Source organism: Rissa tridactyla, chromosome 4 (assembly GCF_028500815.1).
Source record: "Rissa tridactyla isolate bRisTri1 chromosome 4, bRisTri1.patW.cur.20221130, whole genome shotgun sequence".
In the NCBI taxonomy this organism is placed as follows: Eukaryota; Metazoa; Chordata; class Aves; order Charadriiformes; family Laridae; genus Rissa; species Rissa tridactyla.
Window position 1 is genome coordinate 62626531 of NC_071469.1, and position 21384 is coordinate 62647914.

General features: G+C 43.0%; 1 protein-coding gene across 8 annotated transcripts in view; it reads left to right on the top strand.

The window, feature by feature from the left end:
• The window catches only part of CEP170B (centrosomal protein 170B), a 59911-nt gene extending 41808 nt beyond the window's left edge, over positions 1–18103 (top strand). For 2 of the 8 annotated variants that reach the window (XM_054200282.1, XM_054200284.1), the window contains 8 exons: positions 2334–2583; positions 4747–4906; positions 8924–8962; positions 9519–9662; positions 11265–11353; positions 11915–12008; positions 13163–13214; positions 13894–18103. In XM_054200282.1, coding sequence (XP_054056257.1) covers positions 2334–2583; positions 4747–4906; positions 8924–8962; positions 9519–9662; positions 11265–11353; positions 11915–12008; positions 13163–13214; positions 13894–14129 — 1064 coding nt within the window. In that variant the 3' untranslated portion in view covers positions 14130–18103. The remainder of the gene's footprint in view (positions 1–2333; positions 2584–4746; positions 4907–8923; positions 8963–9518; positions 9663–11264; positions 11354–11914; positions 12009–13162; positions 13215–13893) is intronic. The other 6 variants (XM_054200283.1, XM_054200289.1, XM_054200287.1 and 3 more) reach the window with 4 other exon arrangements.
• Positions 18104–21384: the final 3281 nt, after the last annotated feature.

Here is a 21384-nt window from a genome sequence, read left to right on the forward strand (position 1 = left end):
CAGGCCTGTTGCGAGGGATGCTGTTTTCACCAGATCTGTGTTTTTGTAAGGAGTCCTGAAGTTCTGGGTGTATCCTTTTCGTATACTTTGATACAGTTGAAATAATTATCCTTCTTGCACTATTCATTTTTATTGCATGCTAAAAATGTTTTTTGCTGCTTGTTTTGATTTGGATTGTTTTAGTGCATACAGCTTCCCTTTTATTTTAATGATTATTTTTTTCTTGCACATTTGTATATGCTTGTAAATCACAATGGGAATAAGCTGAAAGATTATGTACAGTCTCTACTCTTGCCTGTTTTGAGATGATGTTGTTACTGACTTCTTGTTATAACAATAACAAAATTAAAAGAAAATAATGTGGTCAGAGTTTTCCGAACAGCAGGCACTCTTTGCGCTCCCTCTGCCTTTGGACCACAAACTGCAAATCATTTGGAGAAAAATGATAAGTGTTGGCCAGTTCTTGATTTAAATGAATTGGTTTTTGATTTCCAGAGCTTTGTAGCAGCATGCTAACACCTTTCCTTGTGCATAGTTGCAGCAAATTACGCTAATCCTTTCTTTGAATTAGTTGCTGTTAGAATACTAACCTCCTAATTCCTTGATAGGATTGTGGACCTTGCACAAGCTCTACGTATACTCGTGTACTTCATGCTTCATCCTGCTGTACCAAGTGTGTGATGCATGTTCCTATACTAATGCTATTATAGTGAATCACCGCCTAGCACCCCATTCCTGGAACAAAAGTGAAACGTTGATAAACTGAACTATTGCACTGTGCCATCAAGACGCTTTTAAGCATGATACAGTGACCCTTGAAAACATTGACTGTCAAGCCTTGGGAGTAAGGAGGCAGGTGTGGCTGATTTATTCAAGGGTTTCTTAAAGCATTTAGCTGACCTCAAGAGTTTCCAACTCTCCCAGTGGGAGAAAGTTAATCTCACCTAACGGAAGAACAGAATGAACTATCTGGCCATGAGACGAGAAATGCCAATAGATTGTCAGGCCATCTGAAGTAACTTTATGTGAAATGCACAGGTAACATCAGAATAATCCACGTTACCAGTTCTGAAAGCTAAGGGCCTGTCTCCCTTGCTTCTCTGTACGCGATTTGTTTACTCGGTATAATTTGAATGGTACTGAGGGAGTTGGTACTGACTTTCCTTGGCGTACAGGGATGGAGAATCAGGTTCTTAATTTTAAAATTGCTGTTAAGTAACAGGATGACCTCTTGATTCTAAACCTGTGTTAAAAAAAAATAACTAAATCTCTAATGCTGAATATGAGCACTTTTTTTTCTGTGTATATATATATATTTTTTTAATCCTAAACCAAGATTTTTGTATAGCTATAGCTGAAATAGCAATGTCTAAGAGTGGTTTTTTTTTTTTTTTACTGTACAGTAACTATCTATAGTTTCTACCTGCATTTTGCATATGCCAAATTTGTTATTTTTGTTTGTATGATCTATGATGCTGGTTTAATTCGCTTGCAGTGGTTCAGCGTTCTGATAATCTTGGTAACACAGTGAAGCTTTTAGGCGTTGTAATTTTAAATAAGTTGGCTGGTTCTGTGTTTGGTGGGCCTTCATTCTTCAGAGAAGGATGGAAGGGAATGAAGCGGTATCTGTAGAGAGCGTAGTGTGGCAGCAAACACTGGGAGCCCAGTTTTCAAATAAGGACATCTCGGTGCTTCCCATGCAAGCAGGACCTGGGTATCTACAGATCTGCGGAACTGGTTGGGATTAGTGGGCAGCTTCCACTTGCCTCCAGAGGCTGGAGCCGGTCCTGGCCATGCGAACACTCTTTCTCATAGAGTGTCATTAATGGTGAATTGTGAGGCAGGAGGTGAATGTGGGGGTGTGGACTCTTGCAAATAACACCAATCGCTATAGTCTGTTCTTCACTCAAAAAACCCTCCTTTTGCTTGTACATGCAGCTAATTGGAAAGGTGTCTGCAGGCTTGAAAATTGGGCTCTTTTTAGAAAAGGACTTCTGTGGGACTATGAGGAATCTGAAACGTGTGTTACTTATACACAGAGCTTCTGTGCATGGAAAGCCAAGTCTGTGGTAATAATTTACTACATTGGAGTTGTTAATACAGTTGTTTTGCTTTTCAATTGGAATTTCCCACTCCAAATTTGTACAGTGAATGAGAGCTATAGAAGTGCTCAACTTTGAAATAAGCTCTGAGAATGTGCTGTTTAACTTAAAAATCTGCACAGAAACTCTCCTTTCCTTGTGTTCTTGGGCTAGTTTTGTGTTACCTTTTTGCCCTTTTGTAGTTATTCTTTACTACTTTCCTTGGTCTGAAACCAATTCATTTTTTATAAGCGTCAAGGCGGAGACCACAGGGTTCAGATTACACTTCTACTTCGGAGGAGGAATATGGCTCAAATCACAGCTCCCCTAAACACAAACGCTCCCATACTTCAACAGCCACACAAACACCGAGGATACGTGGCTCTGGGCTGAGCAAGCAGAAGCACAATGGCAGAGAAACGGATGATGATGAAGATTTTGATGACCACCCTGATCCCTACAACTTCATGGCGCAAACAGCAGAGATAGCAGAAATAGCCAGGTGAGGTGGGGCTTTATGTATTGACCCACATGTTGAAAATGGGTTGATTTTTTTCCTTGGTGTTCAAATCAAACCCAGTCGTGGAGGTGGAAGGAGTGGCACGCTCTCCTGTTGTTTGTGTGCCCCCCATCTCCTTCATATCTGAACATCAGCTTGTTCAGTCTCGGAAGGTTTTCACGAAGCTTTACATCCCGTGCTAGGATGTGCTGGTTGTACCTTCTCCCTAGAAAATGTCAAAGTTGCAGGGTATTGTGTCTTGGTTTGTTTGTTGTTCAAGCTGTGGATGGGTCTCCTCTCATAGCTTGAAGTCTGTCAAAAGGTGTAACTGTCTGTACCTGCTTATCTCTGCTTTCTGCTGGAAGTCACTGTGTGTGCACAGACCAGTTGGTGTGAACTGTCCTAATTCTCTGCAGAGGAAGTCAAATGGATTAGCAAAGACTGAGTATGTAAACTGTTGAAGCTGCTTTGCCTGAAGCCGGTAAAGGGAGCAGTAAGCAGTCGCTGCAGGGCAGAAACCTCTTTGCTTGGCACAATTGACTATAACTCTGTCTGGGCCCTGTGTATAAATGAGTTGTTGCTTAGCTTGGTGTTCCTGGATACGGGACCTATTGTGTACTGGTGGTCTGATGGTTGCCTGGAGGACCTCGGCAATAAAGCAAATAAGTTCTTTTTTTAAACAGTGGCATTTGAGGTTTGACATCTCTAATATGCAGTTGTGTTATGCCAACTTTCCAGAAATACTGGTCTTCCATTGTACTGGCCATACTTGAAATACTTTTGACTGAGGAAGCCGTCTTCTGTCTGCGTCTGGTCAGCATTTCCACGTCCCCGTATCGCGTGCCACACTGATCTCAAAAGGGCTTTTCTTGCCTCAACGTTGCTGTCGGGCTGCTAGAAAGTGTGTCAGCCTTCAGAGCAGGCTGCGTTACCTGTGCCGTGTAAAGCGTGCGTGTGGGAGACGCTGGCTTCCCTCCCAGCAGCGTTCGGGTTGCAGCGGCTATAAATAAATGGTTGCGTCAGACTTGTCTGGCGCTGCACGTTGCAGGGCTCGGTCACAGAGTCTGCGTCGTAATTGCAGTTCTGATTTCCGTTGCTGCTCCCAAATTAACTGGGAGGGGTTTAGAGGCAGTCGGAGAGAGTTAAAAGGGAAAATGCCACTTGTTTACAGTAAGTGAATCATATAATGGATGTGTTCAGTGACAGCTATATCCAAACCAGCATGGATAGGGGGCACCTTAGGCAGGCAGATCAAGCTGCTTTTTATTAGTGCAATTATACATTTTCTTTCCGAGGAAATGTTTTGATGAGCTGACAGTTTTATTACATTGCTTGGTTTTTCAAATTAAAGAAGGAAGTGTCTTTCAGATGAAGCAAGCTAGCTGGGAGATTATTTTTTTCTCTTAGAAGCTTTTCTTTAGAATTACTACAACAGCTACTTTTGGTCTGAAGTTCTTTTTTTAAGCTCTGCTAGCAACAATCCAGAGACTTAGAAACTGTTTTTGAGATCTAGAGCAAGTAGAGCAGAGTGCTGCGATTGCTGAGTGTTAACTGGACACCTGTCAAGGGGCTTGAAGACTTGGTTTCTGAAAACCAGATCCCTCTAAGGTATGCCGTGCTTACCCTGGTAATCCTTCAACCCTACCAGGGAACGTGGAGGCGTACTTTGATTTACAGTCTATAAACCACAAAGGAGAAGGAAAGAGAATTTGAATTTGTTATTTAAATGATAAAGAAAAAGCTTTTCCTTGCATGGCCTTATTAAGGGAAAAGAAAGAAGTCTCAAGAAGAAAAAGTGGCTGTGTTCTATGAAAAAAAGAAAGAAGGAAGTAGAGTGGATGGGTGGGGGAGCAATAACATAACACTTCTTTATGGATTGTCTCCAATACTTTCTGGTAGCGTACCGTCACTAGAATTTGCTTTTTATCAAATCTGTACTTTGAAGCTGGGTTCAGAGGGGAACAGATGTATTTTGTTTCTCTGGTATGCAGCCAGAGTATTCCTTGTCACCCTGCCAAGGTACCCCCCCAAATAACTGCTTTCCCTAGCCTCTGCAGAGATTATAATTTGTACAAACTTTTGGTGGCTGTTTCTCTTATATCTTATGAGTATGGGGCTTGTTGTGTCATGTGTCCTAACTGCTCTGCTGCGTGCCCTGTGCTTCAGACTCAGCCAGACCTTGGTGAAGGATGTGGCCATCCTTGCTCGAGAGATTCACGATGTTGCTGGAGATGGGGACTCACAGAGTTCATCGGGGACGGCACCGAGCACTTCTCTCAGCTCTGTGCCCAACACTCCTGCTTCTACCATATCAGCGAGAGAAGAGGTAAGATCCTGAATGACAGAAGTCTCCGCCTCTGAATGCGAGCGAGTGTGCAGGGTACAGTTGCAGTGGAAGACCAGGGCAGCATCCCCACTTGCTGCAGCATTAAAAGAAACCTTACCCCTTGCCCCCCTTAAAAACACCAGCAGAAAGACTGACTGAAGTCTCTTTAGGGTGCTCTTTATTTTGCCTTCCCCTGTGCCACAGCTAGTCTTGCAAGAGATGGGAGCAGGCTGCATGGATCAAGAGCTATATTGGATCTGGGCAGGTTTGGCTTTTGTTGGGGGCTCCTTACTGTGCCTCCAGGAAGCAGGAGGGGCCCTAGTGTCAAAATGTTAGATTCCTCATATTATTTCCTAAAGAAGATAACTTCCCTGAAGTTGCTTTTGAGGAACAGGATGGGGGCGGGCATGCTGTGCTGTGCTGCTGTACCAGGGAGCCAGATGCTGTACCAGGGAGCCAGAGCCTCCCTCCTTGTTTCAGACAAGGCCCTGATGATGTGCTCTGGCTGTACGCTCTGTATCAACTATGTGTTTTGTACCTCTGCTGTGTCCTTTCTGCCAGGGCTGTTGAAATGCTGTGTAGATGTTACTTGAATCTGTTCCCCCTATCTGTGTTGGTGGGCGAGGGCCAGGACTCTGCTCTCCAGCCAACAAGGTGGACAAGGAGGAAGGCAGGTAGCTTGAGAAGAGCTGTCCTTCAGCTCTTCAGTGAAGCTGTGGCATCCTCCTGAACTGTGTAACATGGTTTGTCTGCTGTGGAATGGGGATGAGAGAGGTGATCTCTTAATTTGGCTCAGCAGTGCCACAGTGCAGGGACTCAGCTCAGCTCAAACTTGGCTGCAAGGTCACCAGGAGGCTCCAGCTGCTAAAGCAAAATTGCCTTTGGTGCTGTTTAAATCCAAATTCTCTCCTGTCTGCCACCCGCTGTGGGCTTAAAAAAAAATACATGCCATGCTTTATCTGCTGTTTAGGTGGGCTTCTTTGCCCTCTGTTGTCTTTGACTGTTGTGAGGATTGCAGGCCTGTCCTAAGCAGGATTCGAAGCTGAGGACCAAACCTGTTACTCTGCCAAGAGAGTACTTGGAGGCCCTGTGACCCTGCTGTGTTCATCACTGAAGGTGCAAAGCAGAAGTTTAGGGAGTTACCCAGAAGATCAGGCGAGTGTGGCTGTGCTTGTGTTAAACTGAGGTTAACTGCAGCCTGCTCAGGGAGGGTTTTTTTTCCCTGAGGCTGTTAGGAGCCACAGTGCACAAATGTTTCGCAATAACTTCAGGCTCTGAGATAAAGTGTTTTACTGCTTTCTTTCCATGCAAGTGCCACACCTGCAAAACTGCCTTTTGTATTTTTCTTTTTGAGCAGTTAAGGTGACAAATCTACCTTATTTCTCACTTGAAAATGAAACGTTCTCTGTGGGTTGGCAGCGAACAGTACTCAGCACTGCTTCCCTCCAGAAAAATCAGCATACCTATTTTTTTTGTCAGGTGTCACTGAAGGGTACGGCCATAAGTCAGCTCATACAGAGGGATGTCCTCTGCTGCTAGAGGAAGAACACCTGCAAAACAGTGTTTTACTCTGTGCGAAATGGTGGGCTCCCAAAGCATGTGGTTGTGATGCTGAATGGCAGGATTTCAAAGCCAGGATTGCTCGGACCCAGGCGAATTGAAGGTTTCTCTGCGACATGGCTTTGCAGCGGTGCTGTGCGCTGTGTGGGACGAGGAGGCAGCCCCCTTGCAGTAGTCAGGAGAGCAAACATAGGGCTGTGTCGCGCTGTAGGTAATGCTCCCAGCAGTACCAGCTGCTGGAGCAGATTTTAAGATCTTACAGTGGTGTAAAGGAAGAAGCACTGGTAGGAGCCTGCGAAGATGGATCCAGAGCCATAATCTTTGGTGTGTTCAGACAGTGTTGGCTGAAACCACCATAAAGGCTTTTAATTAGTCTCCTCCAAACAGGGTAGGACAGCACTGTGATTTCAGCAGGACCAGTGGCTGGGAGGCCATTTGAGTTACACCCAAAATGCCACCGTGCATCAGTGAAGCTGCTTGCTGTATGTTAACGATGGCCAGGAACAGGTTAAATCAGCAGGACTTTCTACTGGCAGTGCTGGGATGTAGAGTCGAATCCTGAACAGCTTGGGATCCTGAACTGTGCATCTTGGGGGTCATGTTATGAATAGGAGCAGTGTAAACTGATGTGGGTTTAATAAACACACATCCCGTCTTTGGAACTAGAGTAGAATCAGCGGGCACGCTTCCCTCAGTCTGGGTGCTGCTGAATCTCTGCTAAAATAATTATTTTGGCTTAATGCAGGGAAGTTGCTAGGAAATCTCTGAAGATCAGTGTGTGTGATGCTAAACACTGTGAATTTTGTGAGTATTTATTAAACAACTTTATATTAAATATTCTAGGAAAGGACATAGAGATGAGAAATAGCTATTTTAGTTAAATAGTAATGTATTGAAGCATCTCATAAAAGGAAATATATGAATAAGAAATGTTTTCTGTGTGTGACTGTCTTATACTGCTCTGGCTCCTGCAGTGTTGTATGCCATTCTGCTAGCTCTTGATTTTCTACTACTAAATATTTATATCTATTCTAATAAAGTGGGGGAAAATGCAGGGGAAAAAAAGTGCTGATGCTGGAATCACTTTTGAGGGTTTAATGCCATACTAGAAGCATCACTTTGCGGCACAGCATTTCTCGGCATCAAATGAATTGCTTTTTAAATTACTTTTATTACGAAGCTTGGTTAAAGATTAAAATAATGAGTGTTCTCTTAAAAGCTAAAATGCAGCCTTAGATTTAAACCTTATTCTTCATGGTCTGTCCTTTCAGGTCCAGTGTTGGCTTGGATGTTTGCCAGGGAGGTTTTCAGTTTCCCCAGTGCATGTTTGGGATGTTTTTGTTTGTTTTTGTAGTCTCAGCTGTATAGTTTATAATAACCTAGATTCTTGGCATAGCTGAGTACTGCTACAAATTAAGCAAAAAGTCACAAACAAAACAGAAAAGGGGTCCAGCAGGGGTGAAACCTTTGTGATTCCTGTTTACCAAAGCCATGGTTTCTTTGGGATGCCTTGGGTTGTGGGTTTGTAGGTTTTACAGGACCCAGCTTTCCGCAGAGCCGAGCAGTCAAATTAAAGGCTCAGCTGCTGCAAGCAGAGTCAAGTGGGTCATCACAAATCACTGGGCACTTCTGCAAATTTTAGCCCCGCACAAAATTCTTTTGGTTGGTACTTTTTAAAGTTGATAATGATATAGCAAAAACTCAAGATCCCAATTATGTTCATTAAGTTGTTGTTTAACGTACTCAGTGTGAGTGGTGGTATGATGAGAGGAAATGCTTACAGGTGTGACCGAACAGAAAGCATGAGAACAGACCAGGTCACATATGAAAACCTCCTGGTGATTTGGGAGCAGGTGCTGCCCTTAGGGTGTTTTCAACTGGTTGTGCTGAGAACTGCTGGACTGTAGGAATATCTCCTTCCCTTCTGACACTATTTCACTGCTGCAAGCAGCCTAATTGACTGTTTCTGCGCTTCAGGAAAGGATGCTTAAAAAAAGAGAAGCTTATTAGCTAAACATTTTGGCTGTTGCGCCCCTCTACCATATCTCGTACCTTCTGCCTTTGTATAACCCAAGTGCTATTGCGTAGGGTGTAGGAAGCCTGGACCTTGGATGGCACACGGTTTCCTCGCGAGAGCTGTGTGCTTTGCCAACCAAAGAGCCTCCTGGGCTGTATGATTAGCCCGTTCTCTGTGCTTGGAGGGCTGCTGGATTTCACTCAGCACAGTCTGTTTCGAAGTAACTGGGGAGCTGCCTGAGACCACCTCTGCAGAACTGGTTGGTGACCAGGACCTCCGTGGGCTTCAGTGCATGCGGGGGGTGGGCATCGAGTGCTGGTCCTCAGGAGTGTGCTTTTGGGAATGTCAGCCCAAAATAACCCCAAACCACGTGTTCTCTTTGATACTTGCTGTCACAGTCATTCACTAGCATTGACCTCTTTGTTTCTGTTTTAACACAGATTGCTCGTAGATCTTTTCGGCTGGCATATCCATCTCAGGTGCACTTTCCATCCCATTATTTTTGTATCTCTGTCTTGTCACTGTTATTTTCCTCCCCTTCTTTTAGAGTTTTTGTCAGTCAAACAGGAGTAGGTGTCTTGCCTTTTCTGTTCTTCCTGTTAATTATTTGCATTGTCAGTGGTTTTGTATTGCTTTTTCATCTCTTCCATGTGTTACTGAATGGTTACTGATTAATTTTAGTGTGGCTTTAATGTTTCATTGATATATTAAAACATAAGATATGGGAAAACAGGGCCTTTTTGAGTTTTAGCCTGAATTCAAAAAAGGCAAAGATATACTTTTCAACTACATGTTGAAGTCTCAAAATTACCAAGTGGAATGGCCCCACTGAGTTTTGCAGGATGACTCCAGTGGGTAGATGCTTTCAGGATTGGGGTCTAGTAATTTGCTTAGGAACCCATACCTGTCTGAACAAGTCTTAAACGAATCAGTGTTCCTCTGGGACTTGCCTGAAAATCTGCAATACCTGCAGTGAGTGCCTGTGTGCCTCCTTCCCTACTAATTTTTAATGACTCATTACTCATTATTTCCAAGTTGGTGCAGCACATTCCAGAAGCAAGTCTGAACTACCAGAAAGTGCCTCCGGGATCAGTGGAACTGAAGGATTTTGACCAAAATATGAATGATAATAGAGAAGAGGATCCCTCAAGAAAAACAAGGACAAGAAACCGTGAGGAGGCAGGCCACCTTTTTCTTTGCTTCATATATGACATTGCTTTAAGCTGCAGTATGTATACCTGCTCTTTCTAAGCTGCCAAAGGAGGCTACTCAAAAAAAAAAAAAAAAAAAAAAAGGCACTTCTCAGGAGCCCTGACTTGTAGGTATAGAAACTGTGTTTAAAAAAGAAAAAAAAAAAAAAAAAAAAAGGAGGAACAGAATCATCCTTCTTGCCAATACTGACTGGAAATTTCCTCTCTTGTGTAGAACTCCATTAAAACCAGAGGCTTGGTCACTTGCTGTTTGAGAGGAGGCATTCAGTGTCAGAGCCCGCTTAGGCTATTTCAGTGCTCCTTTAAAGAAAAAAGCAAAAAAATCACGACTTTGAAATCTGCAGCACAGATAGTTTAATGGCAAGAAATCATGGCATGAAAACAGTTGTTCCTAATCGATAAAGGCACCTTATTTTTCTGCAATGGGTATGCTGGTCAGAGCTCCCCATACAGCAGCAGTGGCAGGATCTGCATCTTATGAGGAGTTTCTGCAGCTGGGCTCGAGTGCCGTGGCACAGCTGGCTTGCTGTGCAGGCAGCAAGCCACTTGCTCTGCGTTGTTCCCTCCAACGTTCACAACGTGATGCGATTCTTCTGGAGCTAGAGAGCAGGGTAGCCTGGAAATCACTGGCATGATGCTAAAGGGTGAGGAAGCCTGACCCGAAGCTTGAGGCTGGGAATGACGTTGGAGCGAGGGCTGTAATGGGGTGATGGTGACAGAGAGCGGAGGAGCAGGCTGCTGATGCAACACTCTGCTGTTGCTTCTGCCTGCTGGCTCTGGTTGAGAAGGAAGAGCTGGGGCAGAGGCTCCGGGGAGGCAGAGCAGGCAGGGGGGGAGAGCTGGGCTCCAGCACAGTCACTCTGCTGCTCTGGAGAGGGAGTGTGACACAAACAGGCTGACGGAGGGGACCTTGGGCTGAGCCACCCAGCGTACCGATCCTGTCCTGTGACTGACTCGAAGCAATCCCTCACTCCCCTGTAGAGACATGCCAAAGCTGAATAAAAGATGCAGGTTGAGTGTGCCCCCAGCTGATTTGGGCTTTTCTGGCAGAAGCCTGGGGGTCGTTTTGCACCATGGGACCCGAATATTTGGGGTTTGGTATTTTTTTGTTGTTATTGTTTTTAATAAAGCAGAATGTAACATGGTGGGATTACATGGCTGCGAAGGTGGCTTGGACTCATATAAATCACATTAGATGGTTTCAGTGAGACTGATTGAGGGACTTTTTCCATTGTGATTTGGGTTTTTACGTTTTTGCAGGGAGGAAAGATGCCTGTGAGGCTTGAAAAGTCTTAAGCTTTTTCTTTCAGAAATGCTTAAATAGTTATCTTACTGTAGACAACTCTGTCTCTTTGTACACTTCTGAAGAAAAAAAAATCCAAACAAGTTAGTATTAATCTTTTTGCCAAAGTGCTGCAACAAAGCTCCATGTCGTCTTAATCTCCCTTGAACTTCAAATACCATCCCCAAAGATAAAGATGTTTCAGTGGAGATCATTTACTGTAAAAATTTCTAGTTTTGTAATATGCCACTTTTGCTAAAAGTTCTCTGACCTGCCCTTATATTTTAGGTAATCTTTGACAATCTGATGTTGAACCCAGTGTCCCAGTTATCACATACGATCCGTGAAAATACAGAAAATCTAGCAGAAAAAATGAAGTAAGTAACTTTTTAGCCCTGGCCTGAAATGTTGACTTGCTGCTGAGTTTGTTGGCTTGCTACTTGCAGAAGATAATGCATTGTTGTCTTGGAAAGTCTTGTTACCAAGACGCAGGGAATCTAGATGTAGGAAACTACGTGTGTAGTGAACAAGAGGTAACATGATTATTTGCCACCTCTTTTCCTCTTATGTTTGGCCTTTGGAATTTTAATGCTGGATTTGTAATGCCTGTTGACGCCTTAATTTTGAAATGTTGCCTGTGCAAGGAGTTAGCAGAAAATGTATTCCTGTTGGTGGATTGCCTCCTCTTCCCTGTCCCAAGGCTCTTAGAAAGCTTGCAGGTCACCAAGGCTTGTGAAAGCTCTTCAAAGCGTATTGTTGCTCTAGGAGACATCAGTTAGGGAAGGACTTTGGATTGTTCCTGTATCAGCTGAAAGGTGCTTTGTCTGATAGCTAATCCACTAATCTCCTTTGTTGCCACATCTTGTGATAATTAAGTCTTTTAAACAAGCAGCTTTTGGATGGCAATTTTAAGACTCACTCAACTTTTTGTGCTACAGGATTCTGTTTCAAAACTCAGAAAGGACCTGGGAGGAGATGGAGGCCAAAATTAATTCAGAAAACGAAGTGCCAATTCTGAAGACATCAAACAAGGTAAGACCATGCGAACAAGTGAACACATTGCAGGCTTGCATCCATGAAAGCTTTGTAAGAAACCAAAATAACAAGCTCCGGCCCTTCTCACATCTATTTCTGAAATTTCTAGTCCGTTTATGTGTGTTGAGCTGCTGGGTTTTGTTGCTGTTTAAAGTGTGACAAAGTGAGCTCCTGCAGCTGTTGTGTTTCACCAAACTCTTTCCCTCTCTCTTTGTGATTCGTCTTCAAAAACCCAGTCCCTTAACAGATGTTCAAGTTCAGGGTCATTAGACCCCTACTAACATCTACTAAAGCATCACCTACCATGTGGTTCCCATAGCTTCAGTTGTAGACAGGTGTTTCTCATAAATGTTTGTTTTCTTCGCCTGTAACAGTTGGATAACAGGGCAATAAAAAGGCTTCAGCCCTAGGGTGGTGTTCATGCTCTCATGACCTCTTATTGTCATTTATGGAGACTCTCAATAGGGATTTAAGTACAGTAATGGACCTAGAAAATATGGTTAATGCTAAGTTAACATGTGACTGCAGGACCTGTGTAGCTGTGATCATAGAATCATAGAACAGTTTGAGTTGGAAAGGACTTCTAAAGGTCATCTAGTCCACCCCCCCTGCAATGAGCGGGGACAATTTCAACTAGATCAGGTTGCTCAGAGCCCCGTCCAACCTGACCTTGAATGGTTCCAGGGATGGGGCATCTACCACCTCTGTGGGTAACCTGTGCCAGTGTTTCACCACCCTCATCGTAAAAAAAATTTCTTCCCTATATCTAGTTTAAATCTTCCCTCTTTTAGTTTAAAGCCAGTGCCCCTTGTCCTATCGCAACAGGCCCTGCTACTAAAAAGTCTGTGCCCATCTTTCTTATAAGCCCCCTGTAAGTATTGAAAGGCCACAAGAAAATCTCTCCGGAGCCTTCTCTTCTCCAGGCTGATCAACCCCAACTCCCTCAGCCTGTCCTCATAGGAGAGGTGTTAACAGCCCTCTGATCATTTTTGTGGATACTAGCTTTGTCTTTTCTGTTAAATAAGCAAGGTTGGAACTGACTTTGAATCTTCTTGATGAGATAAGGCAGAAGGAGCAAGACTAGCTTTCTGTGACAGTTGAGTACTTTGTTGCTTAATTTTAATTTTCCATTCTGATGCTTTTGTTTCTAGGAAATCAGTTCTATCCTGAAGGAGCTCAGGAGAGTTCAAAAACAGCTTGAAGGTTGGTCATGTAAAATGTTCTTTTTGACTCTCAAATGTCAGTAAGTTGCACAAAATAAAATAATATATCTTGATTTGCCAGCGGAAGCTGGGAAAGGATGCAGAAGTTTAGTTTATTAGCATAGTGCTCTCTGACAAGTGCATATGGAATGAACAGTAGATTTATCTTGTGCTGCCAATTTTTGAGAAAATCGTTGACTTTTGCAATGTGGAAGTTGTTGCTGTGGAAATGCTTTGTTTGTGGTAATTAGCATATTCCCATAAGATGAACTGGCAAAGGTTTGTTGTGCTGAAATAATGTTTAGCAGCTCTTTTTAGCCAATAAACTGTGCTATGCTTTTTGGGCTTGAATGTTGCACATAGAGCTTTGTGCAACAGAAGAGGCAAGACAAGCTCTTGTATCATCTAGAAACTTAATCTCAATTAACCATGATTGGTTAATTCCAGTTTAACCAGAAAGTTGAATGTCCTCATAGCTTCAGTTTGGGAGAGGTTTTGCTAATTGAAGCTGCTTAGGCCTGAAGGTATTAATGGAGAAAATATCATGACTAAAATGTACATGAGTACTGCCTGCTGCGTTCAAAATGAAGGCAGCAACCTTCTGTTAGGAAATTCTGCTGCTAATATGTTTGTGTGTGTCTCACTTTTTTTTTTTTTCCCTCCCCTCCACCCCCCATCAGTCATAAATGCTATCGTTGACCCTACTGGAAACTTGGATGTAGTTGCCAGTAACAAATCATCTTCTGCTGCTAAACAATCTACAGCAAATAAAGTCAGGACTGCTAACACTTCTGGGTCCACGCTGGAGACTTTGTCCCCAGCACAGATGAGAAGCTACACGCAGAAATCGAACTGTGGGTCTTCTAGCTTACAAGATTCAAGTTTCATTCCGGATGGGGAGAAATATGTGATCTGATACAATATTTTGTATTGCTATCATATTGTAATCTACTGTCGCATTAGTGTTGTGTATGAGTGGTTTGTGGACAGTTTGTGTGGAGCAGTTGTTTAGATTGCTAACGTGTTGCACAAAAAAAAAAAAATCAAAAATCTATGCTGTGAGGGTGAATGGAAAGTCTGTGTATGCCTTTTAAACAAGACTAGCACTGTGGAGCAGCACATATTCAGCATAGAGGCGAACTGATTTTTAGAAAATTACTCACTTATTCTTCCAGTGTGCCATAAGAAAACAGGCTTTGCATACGCTCCATTCAGTACTGCCGAAGCTAAAGTGTTCTTGCATTGGCCTGTTTATAATGATTCAGTTGTAATGAGGCGCAATTTAAAAACACTTTTTCTGGTACTATATTTGTTTTGGTTTTATTTGTTTGATTTATTTTTTTTTTTTTAAGTCTACAAGTGAAGCATTACAACTCTGTTGGAATCAACATGCAAATCCAACAGAATGATCGTGCAATATCAGGGGTTTCTAGCAGAAACTCTTAGTACAGTTGTGTAAAAAGTCCTTTTCAGCAGTCTTAAAAAGGCAACTACACTGAAGTTGTGCATCCTTTTTTCAGTCCAAAACCCAAAACAAGACAGAATAAACCCTTTGGTTTTCTCTTGGGAAAGTGTAAAAGTTAATAATGGTATGAATGTAAAGACTACTAATACAGTTACTATTTTTGGTGATGTTTCAGGCCTAAAGTTGGGGTAGGTACAAAAAGACAGATTTTACAGTTTAGCTTGCCAAATTTTCATGATTTCAGTACAAATGCTGTCTTTAAGCTGCTTTTTTTTTGTGTGTTTGTTTTTTTAAATTTACAGTCTTTATACAATGAGCTACAAATGCTCTTGGCTGGGCCAAAGACTAAGATGTTTGTGATCAGCTAATTGTAAGAAAAACATCTGTTCCAATGGCTCATATAATAAACTTAATTGCACAGTTGCTGTGAACTAGCGTTCACTTGACAGCACTGAAAAAATAATGGCTTAAATGTAGCTCCACCTTTACGGCTAATTCTGTTATGAATCTTTTTCAATGCAAAAGTGCTTGAAGACCACCATTCTGTGGTATTCTTCAGAAACTATTCAGCAGTATAAAGCACTTGGTATATTTGAGGTTTTTGTCTGAATTTTATTCTTGGTCTGTTATGGTCCTAGAAGCGCTAAGGACTATGTGCAGCTGCACTGAACAATTTCTTGTTTAAAAAACGTTGTTTTTTGTATTCTGTCTTTCAGTTAAAATGCAAAACACTAAGCAATTCTTGTTGCTTTAAGAGCAAAAGTTTTGGTTTTGAGGGGACCTCTTCCAGATGTGTTTGCTCCGAGTTTTTTCTGTCTTGTAATGATTCCTTTTTCATTCTTCCTGGTCAATGAACAATAATGAGGTAAAGAAATTCTTTTGTAGCTGTGGGGGATACATTTACTGGGAAGGGTGAGCAGATGAGTTCCACTTTGCCCTCATACAGTGTGTAGTTTAACCAGTGAAAATGGTTTCCCAAGCTTGACTGCTTCTTGTGTGCTGACTTTATATTTTGGGGTGGGTGGTGGATTCTTTAGTTAGCTTCAGTAGTTACCTGAGCTTTTCTGCTAGAACGTTGTAACAGTGGGAACCTGTTAAAATAACTTAAATAAGTAGGGATGCTCACAAAGTGTTTAGTCTTACTAGAAAAGACCGTGATTGCTTTCCTGGTGAAGCCAGTGGGAGCTTTGTAGCAATTTCAGCAGAAAAAGGATCGGGCCCAAAATGGGAGTGTGCCAACAGGCTGTTAGTTTCTTTTGAGTGTGCAAGATGCTGGCTGGTAAACAATAGGTGCAAATATCCTTCCAAGATTTCCAGTAGGTTATAAGACTCATCTGCTTGTGTGGAGATGCTCTTCTGTGAAGAAATCTGCTGAATTTCGCCTGGATGAATGCAGAATAAAAAAAGAATTTGCCCTTGATGTTCTTCTGCCTGTAATATACGCACTATCTGAATGTGTTCATTCAGTCGTTTATTCTGATCTGTCTTTTCTTGAAATACCTGACTGTGTCCTTGATGAATATCATAAGTGGTGGTATCATTCCTGACATATAAGACACAATTTTTCAAGCCCTTCTTAGTTAGGGTTTGAACTGACCAGGTGCTACCCCAACTCACTAGGAGTTGAAGGACCTTCACAGATAAGGTGTTGATGTTAGTTTCAGTTTTGCTGTAGAGACATGTGAATTACTCAGACATCTGACTTTTATTGCTATTTGTTACCCACATTTCCACATCTTAATGGCTATGCTCTAGTGGATTTTGGTTTGCTACAATGCGTCCTTGGCGGGACTTCTGTTTACTTTCACTTGAAAATTGCTTGATTCGTCTTTCATTCATGAACACATCAGGGACGGATTTTCTTCCTTGGTTGGTCTGTTATGAACTAGAGAGAGAGCCCACAGACACCTTACATCAATTAAATCAACCCTCAAAACACGGTACCTCTTCAAGTGATTAATAAGGATGCAACAATCGGTGTCTGTTTATAATTTAGAAACGGGGAGGATTTACAGCTTGATTTGTTTTATTTGTGACTCAGCCAAACTACAAAACGCTTCTGTGTCCAGACACAACGTTCATCCTTGGATCTTTGCATTTAAAACAGTTTTGCTGGTCAATGATGAAACGCAACATATTTTTTCTTGTATTCACTGCTCCTGAAGTACATCCCATTTGCACTTGTCTGCTCCAGATAAGCCAAAGAGCTAGCCACCTGACTATCACTCCTTCATTGATTGTTCATTCTTACAAGCAGTACTGTATGCAACCGTGAAAACACACCTCTGTGTGACTCCAGTGTGACCGTAACAGACATGTAGTGGTGTCGCTGCGTGACCCAGGATCGGTGCAGGAGGTACCTGTTGGCTTCCATCAGCTACGGATGGGCTTTGCATTGAGCTTGGTAGGGGGGACGCTGACCTGTGGGTCGCTCTCATGCCACATTGCTTTCATGTGTTTTGTATCTGACTAAAGAAATGTAACGGAGGGTGGGATTTTCAAAGTCTTAGGGAAAGAAGTGCTCAGGTCTTTTTGGGTTTCCACACGCTTTGGGTGCCTGAGGCTGTGAGCACCTTTCAAAATCCCAGCCCTCACCTCTTCCACTGTACTTGAAAACCATGTTCTCAGTTTGACGCTTTCAAATGTAAAAACCAATTACTCTGTTCTGATGGCGTGAATGTAAATTCCTGCGAGAATGTGTACGAGCTTTGTGAGCGAGGACCTAAATGTATCTATGGTGATGTCATGTTGTGGTCATGCTCCAGGAGAAAAGAACATCTGCATCATCTTTGAGTATTTTAGTAAAGGTACAACTAGTGGAATGTTTACATACAGCCTACTGAAAAAAAAAAGAGGAGACAAGAAAAAGATTAAAAAGTGTAAAGTATTTAAGTGCGAGATTCTACTAGTTTTTTTTTTTCTTGGTTTGCAGATCACTAGCTATTTTTGAAGTTCAGTAAATGTGTATAACTTTTGCAAAGACCAGACAGAACTACCTGTTCACTTTCGATGTGCCCCGTGCTGAATTGTGCCTATTTCACTCTCTGCTGTTGTTATGCTGCTGATTCTGCTGTTCTGAACTGTTCACTGGATCATTCCATTTGCATGCAACACAAATGCAAGCTGAGCTGTCTGAGAGTAAAGCTGAAACACGTTTGTATAACTTGAATCGGTTAATGACTTTCTCTTTTCCACGCCCTCTTGAAATGCTGTGTATAATTTTGATTTGTTTCTCCTGCCCTGATTTTTTTTTTTCCCCCCGCTTTTGGTTTTTTTTTTGAATGGTAATTTATTTTTGTTTGGATTATAGGCAGTATCTGTACATTTTGTTTCAAGGTGATATTGTGGATGTCTTTAAAAAAATAAATTGTTATTTTATATAATTTTATCATAAAGTTGCTCTAATAAATCATTCTTTTATCATGTGACAATGCTTCTGGATTTTGTGTGTTAATTTGGGGGCGAGTATGTGTTTGGTGGACTAAATTTTTCAACCGCCTGTTTACATGGCTGTTAAGTACAGTGTAACGAAAGAATTGTCAGCAACTGAAGACTCACAGCGCAGCTGGATCCGTCCTGGTGACACCTATGGCTGGGGCAGATCCCTCTCCAATAGTACAGGAGTCCCCTGTCCCCTGCCCCCGTAGTTAACAGGATTGAAGTCCCCAAGTCCACGTCACCTGAGGGTGCTCTTACTTCTGAGTATGGTGTGGTGATACTTGATTTAATTCTTAGTACTGTTTTATTTCATTGCCATGATTAACAACAGTAGTTAAATCCAGCCTGGATATGATCATTCCCCAGCAGGTATGTGATTACAGAAAAACGTTATTAGACTCGCTGTTTTCCTCATGGCAGCGGGGTTAGAACTAGATGATCTTTAAGGTCCCTTCTAACTTGAACCATTCTGTGATTCTGTGTGGTTTTTTATATATGTATATATTGGAGTTTATGTGTCTGAAATTCTTTGGATTTTTTTCCCCTTCATTCCGTCCCTGTCCTCCTTCCCTCTTGCAGTTCTGTTGGACCTTTGCATCCTTCCTGGCACTTCTGAAATAACGCCAGTTCTCCTTTCCCCTCGGCACAGCCTTCAGGTGCCTGCAGCCTCCCCCCACCCCTGCTCAGTGCATGGGGGGACTTTTGGCTCTGCATCCTCTCCATCAGCACAGCTTCTATAGGAAGTAGAACGTGTGTAGCTGATAAAAGCATGGCATTGTTTGCCAGCAATGACTAAAATGCTGACAAAGGGAAAAGGAAAAAAAATTATTAGCACCTAACCAGGATCAATGGGAGACCTCCCATCCCCAGGTGACCTGTGTGATGCATGTTGAACATGAGACCTTTTACGCTTGAAGTTGCAGGGAGGGATTTTGGTTTTTGGTTTTTTTTTGGTTTTTTTTTTTTTTTAAAAAAAAAAATCTTCTGCCTCTCTTTAAAGTACTTTCTTAAGCTTAGTTTGTGTGTGCTGTGTCTGCGGAGAAGGATTTCTATGTTCTCTAAAATACAGGGCTGGGTTACACGCTAACTATATTGCCTCTCCACAGGCTCCCCCAGCAGCACGGAGCGGCGTTTGAGTTGGGATGCTATGCAAAGTGCACTTTTGAAATCAATAGTGCATCCACTTCATTAATTTTTAACAGTCTGACTGAATAAACCTAAGAGGTAGTGGAGCCGTGGCCAAAACTATTTGCAATATAATGAAAGCTGCTCTCTGGCAGAATTTAACAATGGACGGCAAAAGTAACGATCTCCTCTGCGCATCTTCCTCCTGAGCGTTCAGCTGCAATCCTGCCTGGTTCTTCAGCATCCTCATCTGCTTTGGGAAACAGAGCCTGGTTTTCCGCGTGTGTACAGAAGGGAACACCACAAAGTGTTGCCTTGAGCAGGGTTTGGAGGACCCTTCCTTAGAGCAAAAGTCATGGGAGAGACAGGTTCTCATTTTCTGAAGTTGTGTGAAGATCTACCGATAGCCCCTTGTCTATTGGGTCCTGCCCACGCGATGGTGTGGGAGGACCATACCTTTTTCAACAAGGGCATCTGTGGACTGTTCAAGAGCAAAACCCTGCTGGTCTCAGCTTTTTCAGGCGCGATGGGGTTGGCATAGGGCAAGTGGGGTGTTCGGTTGTGCGGTGTGTTGCTTCCCTTGGGAGAGGTACAACCGTTTGGCTAAAGCCTTCCAGGTACTGGGAGCACTTGCGCACGGGAGCACGCTTGATGCGCTTATCTCAAGAAAGTGTGTGTCCTGGTTTGAGGTAAAACAGAACCAACTTTCTGTTCAGTAATTTTATTTCTTAGCTAGGCTTCTTCTGACTCTGAAATTAACAGCATGTTGTGTCAAAAACGGTTCGTTCAGAGTGATAAGACAGTTCGTGCCAAGGAACGGTATGCAGCGAGGCTCTTGCTTATACTTATTGCTATAACAACCCAGGTCTGCTAATTTCGTTATTTGCCCAGTTGGAGGGTCGGAAGAAGAGTAGCGTAGAGGGGTCCCATCTGCGGGGAGGAGCAGACAGGACAGGTGACCCAAAACTGACCAAGAGGGGTATTCCATCCCGTCTGCCCCAAGCTCAGTATAAAAGCCGAGGGATCAAAGGGTCAGCTCTCTTCTTTCAGTGGCTGACGTCCGAGGAGGACCCTGCCTGTTCATCTGCCTCTGATCCCGATCCATGTGTTCCTGACTCCATCTGTGGAACCCAGTTCCCACCCATCACTGAATCCAGTCTGGGACTTCCCCACTGCCTGCCGGTGATGTCATCCTGGGAGCTTAATACGGTTTTTGTATATACTGTGTCTATTTCATTATTTTTTCCTTTTTATCTTATTATTAATGTTTCATGAAAGTAGTTTAGTTTCTTCTGAACTCGTAAATCTCTTTATCTCTCCTCCTCCTCTCCGTGTACAAGAGGTGGGGGGAAGCATCTGTTGCTGGTCATTGGCCAATTTGGCCAAAACCATGACAGTGTTTTATTTTAATGCATTGACTTCTTAGGTCTCTGAATGAGATGGGCTGAGCAAGGGTAGCCAAGACAAATGAGCGTAAGAAAGTAGTACTCAATAGGACTCTACCCTCCTTAAGCTTTTTTTCCCCTCTGAACAGAAATTACTGAAAATACTGTACTTGCCAACAGACCTGGTACCAGAAAAGTCTTGTTCAGCAGTAACGCTTCTGCCTCTGTCAGCTTCCAACTCACAGGAACCATAGGAAGGAAAAAACCATACTAACCGAAAATGCGGCATCCACCCGACATCTGGGGACACTTCATAGACAGGGAACGAGCCAGAGGTACGGGTGAAATTCGGTTTCAGCAAGAGGACGTGTGGCTTTAGCACAGCTCACTCTTTTGGGTGGTGTGTTTCTCCCTCCCCGCTGCTGGTAGCTGGGCAGGCCCGAAGGGGATGGGTTATAACACAGCCCATAATACACCTTCACCGCAGGCCAGGCGATCTCTGTGTAAGCAAGAAAAATGTTCTTTATTTTCAGGAGGACGAGAGGATAGCAGTAGCTTCGGGCCAGTGGTTTCCTGGGCTGCCAGGGACTTTGCAAATCAGAGAGGAGGAGTGTAACTTTTGTAACACAAAGCCGGGTATATTGAAGGCGGACAGAACATACCGAGGCTTTTCCTAATACTTGTAGGTCATCCTTCCTAGGTGTGACTGGGGGGCGAGTGCCACACAAGAGGAGCGACAAGGCTGAGACGGCAAAGGG